Below are 8,913 nucleotides of genomic sequence, written 5' to 3'. Positions count from 1 at the left end.
TAGTTTTACTTTTTAAAATCAGTAGTAAACAAGTAGAAAATTAAGAATTTTTTTGGCAGGGTGCAGTGGCTCATGCCTGTAATCCCAGCACTTTGGGAGGCCGAGGTGGGCAGATCACAGGTCAGGAGATTGAGACCACCCTGTCCAATATGGTGAAACCCCGTCTCTGCTAAAAATACAAAAATTAGCTGGGCGTGGTGGCACGTGCCTGTGATCCCAGCTACTCAGGAGTTTGAGGCAGGAGAATCACTTAAACCCAGGAGGCGGAGGTTGCAGTGAGCTGAGATTGTGCCAGTGCACTCCATCCTGGGCCACAGAGTGAGACTTTGTCTCAAAAAGAAAAATAAAAAGAATTTTTTTAAAGCTTTAGAGGTATATTTTCTTTACCAAGCCTCCTGGTAGCTCTGTACCTTTCTGCTAAATTTACATTATTTTTACAAGTGCTGAGATTTTAGGCATGAGCCACTATGCCCATCCACGATATGTTTTTGTACATATGGTATATAAAAATAATTTGAAAGCCTAGCAGGTTATATCCCTGAGAGCCGCATACAGGACTTATATGTAGATAAAATGAGAACTGTTTTTCTATGTTTTTATTTTATAGTGTTTATACTGCTTGATAACTAAGCATTTAAATTCAAATATTTAGTTTCCTCAGAATGGTAAGAGTTGCATTTGACACGCTTTTACATTTTTTTCTGATTATATAACAATACAAGTGTATTAAAAAAAATTTTTTTTTTTGAGACGGAGTTTTGCTCTTGTTACCCAGGCTGGAGTGCAATGGCGCGATCCTGGCTCACCGCAACCTCCGCCTCCTGGGTTCAGGCAAGTCTCCTGCCTCAGCCTCCTGAGTCGCTGGGACTACAGGCATGCACCACCATGCCCAGCTAATGTTTTGTATTTTTAGTAGAGACGGAGTTTCACCATGTTGACCAGGATGGTCTCGATCTCTTGACCTCGTGATCCACCCGCCTCGGCCTCCCAGAGTGCTGGGATTACAGGCGTGAACCACCGCGCCCGGCGCAGTTTATTAAAATTGTAGCATTTGCCGGGGCATAATGGCTCACACCTGTAATCCCAACACTTCGGGAAGCTGAGGTGGGAGTATCACATGAGCCCAGGAGTTTGAGACCAGCCTGTGCAACATAGTGGGACCCTGTCTCTAAAAAAAAAAAAAAAAAAAAAATTTTTTTTAATTAACTGAATGTGGTAGCATACACTTGTGGTCCCAGCTACTCAAGCAGCTGAGGCAGGAGGATTACTTGAGCTCAAGAAGTCAAGGCTACAGTGAACCATGATCGTGCCAAGGCACTCTAGCCTGGGTCACAAAGTGAGACCCTATCTTACAAAAAGAAAAAAAAGAAAGAAAACTAACATTCTAGCAGAGAGTAGAGTACCCTTAAGAAATATGCTAAAATGGTACTTTTAGTAGTATGTAGTGTTTCAAGATTACTTTATTTAAAGAACCTCCTATTCATGAAATGTGATTTGTAAGTAAAGTTTTAAGCAGAGGATATGATAGCTATTATATTAATTTAAAAGTCATTAATTAAAAATTAATTAATTTTTGCTGACAGCCTTGAATTTCAGTTCAGATAATGTGGTTGATAGATGTGGAATGCTGTTTTTTTTTTTGTTTTTGTTCTCTCTTTTAAAGGACTTGGCTGTGTTACTAAGGCTTGATGAAAAAGAACTGCTTAAGCTCCAGGCACTACTAGAGAAATATAAGCAAGAGAACACCAGGACAAATGTTCGATTTTCTGATGATAAAGATGGTGTGTTACCTGTAAAAACATTTTTGGAATATTTAGAATATGAAAAGGATGTACTCAACATAAAGAAGATTAGTGAAGAGGAATATGTGGCTTTAGGTACGTAAAATAATACACTGTTCTTTGTATCCTTCCTCTTTTAGAAGAAAGCATTTAAGGAACATAATAGTATGTCAGAGATTCAGTTTGTTTTGAAATTTAATTAATGGAAGGATTTAATGTACTGTATTTTTTGGCCAACAAAAGATACTCTGATCTCAACAGGTTGTATTAGTAAGTATACTAAAGAGACAGTAGTAGATCATTATTTGCTTTCTGCTTTAATAAATCAAGCAAATTGAACCATTAATTTCTCTTTCCTCATAATGTTTTGCTTCTCTAGAATTCCAGATTGTGATTCAATAAGATGGTTAGTCCACATGGTAAGTAGTCATTGATTAATGTGGTTTGTTTTTGTTCTACCAGGCAGTTTCTTCTTTTGGAAGTGTTTGCATGGAGAAAGCTCCACTGAGGATATGTGTCACACTTTGGAGTCGGCTGGACTTAGCCCTCAGCTGTTGTTGGTAAGGCTTTTTTTGGTTGCTGGATGCTGTTCTTCCTTCTGAATGTCATCCAGAAGTGTCAGTCTTTTTTTTTTTTTTTAACCATTTTCTTTTAGGATATCATAGAATGATATCCTAAAAATGATCAAATGATATTCTAAAAATGATCAAAGAAACTTTTAATCACCGTATTTAATAGAGTAACATTATTTTATTTTTCTTATACCCTGTAAAAATATTTTTTTTCTTTTTCTTTTACTTTGAGAGAGAGAGAGTCTTGCTCTGTCACCCAGGCTGGAGTACAATGGTGTGATCATAGCTCACTGCAGCCTCAACCTCCTTGGCTCAAGCCATCCTCCCACCTCAGCCTCCTGAGTAGCTGGGACTACAGGCGCATGTCGTTATGCCAGGCAATTTTTTTTTTTTTTACTTTCATAGAGATGGGGGTCTTGCTCTGTTGCCCAGGCTGTCTCAGACTCCTGCCTTGAAGTGATTCTCCCTGCTTTACCACTCAAAGCTTTTGGATTACAGACAAGAACCACTGTGCCTGGCCAATTTTCTGTAAATGTTAAGAAGCATATTCTATAGTTGGCCTAAAATAAATTTGGCATCTATATGTATGCATTTACAGTAGAATTGGATCATCAGTAAAAAAAAGTCATGTTACAATGAAAAAGATCTTTAAAACAAAATAAACTTCCCTTAAAGCAACGTGAAATTGTTATCAAACATTTTCAAACTTTGAATATATATTAGAATGTAATCTCTAATATAACAAATATAAAACAAAAGAATCATCCAAGGAGAAAATACAACACTAAATTTTTGCCCTTTCTGAAAAAAAAGGAAAGTTACCCCATATTCCTTGTTCTTTTTTGTTATTACATCCCCTGCACATCTATACATACACAGCTGTCCCTCAGCACCCATGGAAGATTGGTTCCAGGAAACTCCCCCACCATACCAAAATCCACGGTTACAGAAGGTCCTGATATAAAATGCTGTAGTAAAAAATTAGCCAGGCATGGTGGCATGTCCCTGTTGTCCCAGCTACTCAGGAGGCTGAGGCATGAGGATCCCTTGAGTCATGGAGGTCAAGGATACGCTATGATTGCACCTCTACACCCCAGCCTAGGTGACAGAGTGAGACCTTGTCTCTAAAAAAAAACAAAAAAGTTAAAATGGTGTAGTATTTGCATGTAACCTATGCACATCTCCCATATACCTTATATCCCATATATCTTAAATCGTATCTAGATTACTTATAATACCTTATGCAACATAAATGCCATGTAAATTATTAAACTGTATTGTTGAGGGAATAATGACAAGAAAAAGTCTGTATATGTTCAGTACAGATGCAACCATCCATCTTTTTTCCTGAATATTTTTGACTCAGTTGATTGAATACACGGATGTGGAATGCATGGATACAGAGTGCCAAATGCACACTCTTTCAAACCCCTCCATTCACATGTTATATTTTGGCCTCCATTCACATGTTAAATGTTAGGATTTGGGGATCCTATCTCTGTGAGCTTGTTGACTGTTTAATGTGTTTTTTTATTATGTATGTGTCTGGTTTTGGTATCAGGATAATGCTGGCCTCATAAAATGAGTTTGAAAGTATTCCCTTCTCTTCAGTGTTGTGAAATACTTTGAGTATAATTGATATTAGTTGTTCTTCAAATGTTTGAAAGAATTCAACAAGAAATTCATCAGATCCTGGGCTTTCCTGTGATGGGAGACTCGTTACTCATTACTGGTTCGTTGAGGTTTTCTGTTTTTCTGCAGTTGTTGGCATAAATCTCTAATGATCCTTTGTATTTCTGTGGTATCAGTTGTAATGTTTTCTTTTTTGTCTCTGATTTTCTTTATTTGAGTCTTTTCTCTTTTTTTTTTAGTCTAATTAAAGGTTTGTTGATTTTGTTTATTTTTTAATAAAACAACTTTTTTGTTCTTTTGTGATTTTTTAAGTCTCAATTTCATGTATTTCTGCTTGATTTTTATTACTTCTTTTACTAATTTTGGGTTGGTTGGTTCTTACTTTTCTAGTTTATTGAGGTGTGCATTGTTAGATTGCTTATTTGGAGTCTTTTTTTTGAGGTGTTTATTGCTATAGACTTCCCTCTTAGCACTCCTTTTGCTGCATTCATTGTTTTGGTATGTTGTATTTCCATTTTTATTTTTATCAAGAAATTTTTAAAGTTTCTTTTTAGTTGGTTTTTTTGGTCTCATTGGTTGTTCAGAAGCATGTTGTTTAATATCTATATTTTGCAGTTTCCAAAGTTCCCCTTGTTACTGATTTCTAGTTTTATTCTGTTGTGATCAGAAAAATTCTTGGTATGATTTTGACCTTTTACAATTTGTTGAGACTTGTTTTGTGGTAAACATATGGTCTGTCCTGAAGAATATTTTATGTGCTGATGAAAAGAATGTGTATTCTGCAGCAGCAAGTGAAATTGTCTATAGATGTCTATTAGGTCCATATGGTCTAGTATATAGTTTAACTCTGATGTTTCTTTGTTGATATTCTACCTGGAAGGTCTGTCCATTCCTGAAATTGAGATTGAAGACCCCTATTATTACTGTATTGAAGTCTGTCTCTCCCTTTAGATATATTAATATTTGCTTTATATATTTGTGTGCTCCATTGTTGTGTGTATACATACTTAACTATTGATAGATCTCTTCCTGAATTGACTCTTTCACCATTGTATAGTTACCGTCTTGCCCCCTCCATTTTTTTTTGAGACAGTCACTGTCACCCAGGTGGGAGTGCAGTGTCACAATCTTGGCTCTCACTACATCCTCCACCTCACAGGTTCAAGGGAGTCTCCTGCCTCAACCTCCCCTTTGTCTCTTTTTATAGTTTTCAACTTAAAGTCTGTTCTTTCTGATCTACGTATGGCTTCTGCTCTTTTTTGGTTTTAATTTTTATGGAATACCTTTTTTCATTCCTTCACTTTCAGTCTGTTTGTCTTTATAGGTGAAGTGAGTTTCTTATATGCAGTACAGATATATGCTTGGATTTTGTTTTTTAATCTATTCGGTCACTCTGTGTTTTTTTATTATTATTTTTGTTCCTGGGTCTAAGCAATTCTCTCATCTCAGCCTTCCAGTTAGCCAGGACTATAGGTGCATACCACTGTGCCCAGGTCGTTTTGTGTCTTTTAATTGGAGAATTTAGCCCACTTATATTCAGTATTATTAGGTAAGGTCTTACTCCTGCTATTTTGTTACTTGTTTATTAGTTGTTATGTAACTCCTCTTCTTTTTTCCTGGTTTTTTTTTTTTTTTTTTTTTTTTTTTTTTTTTTTTTTTTTTTTTTTTTTTTTTTTTTTTTTTTTTTTTTTTATTGTATTGCTTTTTTTAGTGTATCTATTGTAGGCTTTGTGCTGTGATTACCATGAAGCTTAAAAAAAAGTCCTAGTTACAACAAGTATTTAAAACTGATACGAACTTAACTTCGATTGCAGAAAAGGAACAAACAAACCATAAAAAGAAAACCTATACAGATTAACTCCCTTCTCCCTGCATTTTAGCATTTTTGGTGTCATCATTTTACATTATTTATATTGTCTCTTAACAAATTGTTATTATTTTTTGATAGTTTTTTCTTTAGTCTTCTTACTAAAGATATATGTGGTTTAAACACCATGATTACAGTACTAGTACAGCAGTCAGATTAGCATCATTTTCTTTGAGTTTGGAGAACTCCCTTTAGTGTCTGAGAGATCACACATTTCTTGTAGGATAGGTCTGATAGCAATAAATTCCCTCAGCTTTCATCTGTCTCAGGAAATCTTTTATTTCCCTTTCATTTCTGAGGAATAACTTTGCTGGGTACAGTATTTTTAGGTGGTAGTTTTTTTCCTTGAACACTCTGAACATATCGTCCTCTCGGCCTGTAAGATTTCTGTTGAGAAATCTGCTACCAAACATGTTGGATCTATCTTATATGTTATTTGCTTCTATTCTCTTGCTGTTTTCTAAATTCTCTCTTTGTCTTTGACCTTTATGAGTTTGTAAATTAGAGTATTCTTATTTGTGTTAACTCAGATTGGTGACCCTTGACCTTGTTAGACCTGTATATATATATATCTTCTGGTTTGGAAAGTTTTCTGTTATTATTTATTTGAGTAAACTTTCTACTCCTTTGTCTTTCCCAGTTCTCTCTTTAACTTCAGTAACCCCAAATTTGCTCTTGTGATGTTGTTTTGTAGCTCCTGTAGGCCTTGTTCATTCCATTTCATTCATTTCTTTCTTCTCTATGTATTTTCAAATAATCTATCAACAAATTCACTGATTCTTTTGTTTGATCAATTCTGCTCTTGATGCTCTCTACTGCATTTTTCATTTTATTTCTTTTTCACCTCAAAGGTTTCTATTTGATTTTTTCATTAGTATTTCAAACTTTTTAAAATTTCTCTGATACATTTTTTAATCGATTGTATGTGTTTTCTTGAAGTTTGTTGAACTTCCTTAAACAGCTATTTCGAATTCTTTTGTCTTAGAGATCACACATCTCCTTCACTTTAGGTTCTGTCTCTGGTGCCTTACTTTGTCAATTTGGTGAGGTCATGTTTCCCTGAATGTTCTTGATGCTTGTAGAAGTATAGTGGTATCTATGCATTGATATATTAGGTATTTACTTTAGTATTCACAACCTGGCTTTGTTTTTACTTGGCCTTCCTCAGAGGGCCTTCCAGGGATTCTGAGCTGACTAACTGTTATGTTCCCTGAGCTTGTGCCCAGTGCAGCTGTCTCAGTACTAGACGATACCCTAAGCCCAGGCTTGCTGCATGTTTCTCAAGAGCTCTGAGGTTTATGTGGCTTTCCAGCCTTCATGGACTGACAGAAGACCCAAGGAGGGTGCTGATGCTATGTGGGAATGCTGGCCAGGAATCTGAATCCAGAAGACTGTCCTGGTGGCCCAGACACGTGTGCATCTGCATCCTAGCAGGTCTCTGTACAGGTGGATGGGTCCGCAGCTGTAGTGAGAGGGGGTAGAAGTGAGACTGGACCCCTTTAGGATCTGTGTGAAAACGAGCCTGGCCGACCTGTTTTGTTGGCTCGGATGGGTATGTGTCACCCAGCAGGTTCCTGCACAAGTGAGGTAATTCCTTGACTGCAACAGGAGGGGCTCGAGCTGAGACTGGGCCCTCTTAAGATCAGCTGTGGGAATGGAGGCTGGTGTGTCTCATGTTGGCTCAGAGAGGGGTGTCTTCCAGCAAGTTCCTGCACAGATAGGATAGTTCTCTAACTGCAGTGAGAGGGCCCTGAGCTGAGATCCCCTTAGGAGTGAGACAGAGGTTGGCGAGCCTGTCAGGGAGGCTCTGACTCCTGGACTGAGAGATCTGGGTGAGTCTCTCAGTCAAACCCTACAGCCAGTGGCACCTTGTTAATCAACAGCAAATCCGCCAGGCATGGTGGCTTACGCCTGTAATCCCAGCACTCTGGGTGACCGAGGTAGGTGGGTCACCTGAGATCAGGAGTTCAAGACCAGCCTGACCAACATGGAGAAACCCCATCTCTACTAATAATACAAAAAAATTAGCTGGGTGTGGTGGTGCATGCCTGTTATCCCAGATACATGGGAGGCTGAGGCAGGAGAATCACTTGAACACAGGAAGCAGAGGTTGCAGTGAGCTGAGATTGCGCCATTGCACTCCAGCTTGGGCAACAAGAGCGAAACTCCATCTCAAAAAAAAAACAGCAAATTTATGCTCACGTGGTAGTAACTCCTTTCTGATAATATGCTCCTTCATAGAGATTTGGATTGGAAGGCAATGCTTAACGAAGAAGAGTTGGAAACAGTGAAGTTTAAATAGACAACAGGTTGTAATCTCTTAGGTAGACAAGGTACCTCGTTCTCCCTCTCATATTGCATGATATGACAAGCAACCACTTACTTTTTCACCTCAAGAAGCTGCATCATCCATATGCATGCATTTGCTGTCTAGGAAAGTATAAGATTTTGTCTATGTTAAATTTTTTTTTAGACTGAAAAGGATTTAAATTTGATTTCAGTCTCTGCTCCTGAGTGTTTGGCTTTCTAAGGAAAAGGATATTTTGGATAAACCGCAGTCTATCTGCTGTCTTCATAAAATGCTGTCTCTCCTGAGCAAGATGAAAGGTAGGATGCTAGTGCATGTCATAGTTCAGAATCACAGGATTTTAGCTAATGCTCTCGTAAGCAAAGTTTAGCGTTTGAAATGTCACAAAAAGATGGGAGAGTTGATAGGATCCCTTAACAAAAGGAGTCTGTAGTGTACCAAAACACTTCGCCATGGAGATTCTTTTATGTATTAATAGAATACTCTTAATGCATTTGACTTATGTTTTAATTTATGAAATTTTATATTTTGTATCATCATAAAAATATTATGATTTGAACAATACATCTTAACTCAGTAAGGCAAATGGAATGGTCTTCAGGGGAGGTAATGTTTTTCTTGTTATTTTTTATATGATTATCAGAATATTAATCTATTAAAATATTTGGGCCATGCACAGTGGCTCACACCTGTAATCCCAGCACTTTGGGAGGTCAAGGCGGGCAGATCACGAGGTCAGGAGATCAAGACCAT

The 8,913-nt window shown here is 37.4% G+C and overlaps 1 protein-coding gene across 1 annotated transcript in view; it reads left to right on the top strand.

Annotated features, from left to right (window-relative positions):
- Positions 1 to 8,913, top strand: part of RAB3GAP2 (RAB3 GTPase activating non-catalytic protein subunit 2) — a 105,938-nt gene that overhangs the window by 71,734 nt on the left and 25,291 nt on the right. The window contains exons 19-21 of the mRNA XM_037737807.1: positions 1,664 to 1,877; positions 2,244 to 2,341; positions 8,354 to 8,459. Coding sequence (XP_037593735.1) covers positions 1,664 to 1,877; positions 2,244 to 2,341; positions 8,354 to 8,459 — 418 coding nt within the window. The remainder of the gene's footprint in view (positions 1 to 1,663; positions 1,878 to 2,243; positions 2,342 to 8,353; positions 8,460 to 8,913) is intronic.

The sequence above is a fragment of the Cebus imitator genome, unplaced genomic scaffold (assembly GCF_001604975.1).
Source record: "Cebus imitator isolate Cc_AM_T3 unplaced genomic scaffold, Cebus_imitator-1.0 Scaffold42, whole genome shotgun sequence".
Taxonomy (NCBI): Eukaryota; Metazoa; Chordata; class Mammalia; order Primates; family Cebidae; genus Cebus; species Cebus imitator.
The sequence above is the reverse complement of the archived record's forward strand: the minus strand, read 5'-3'. Positions and strand labels throughout refer to the sequence as shown.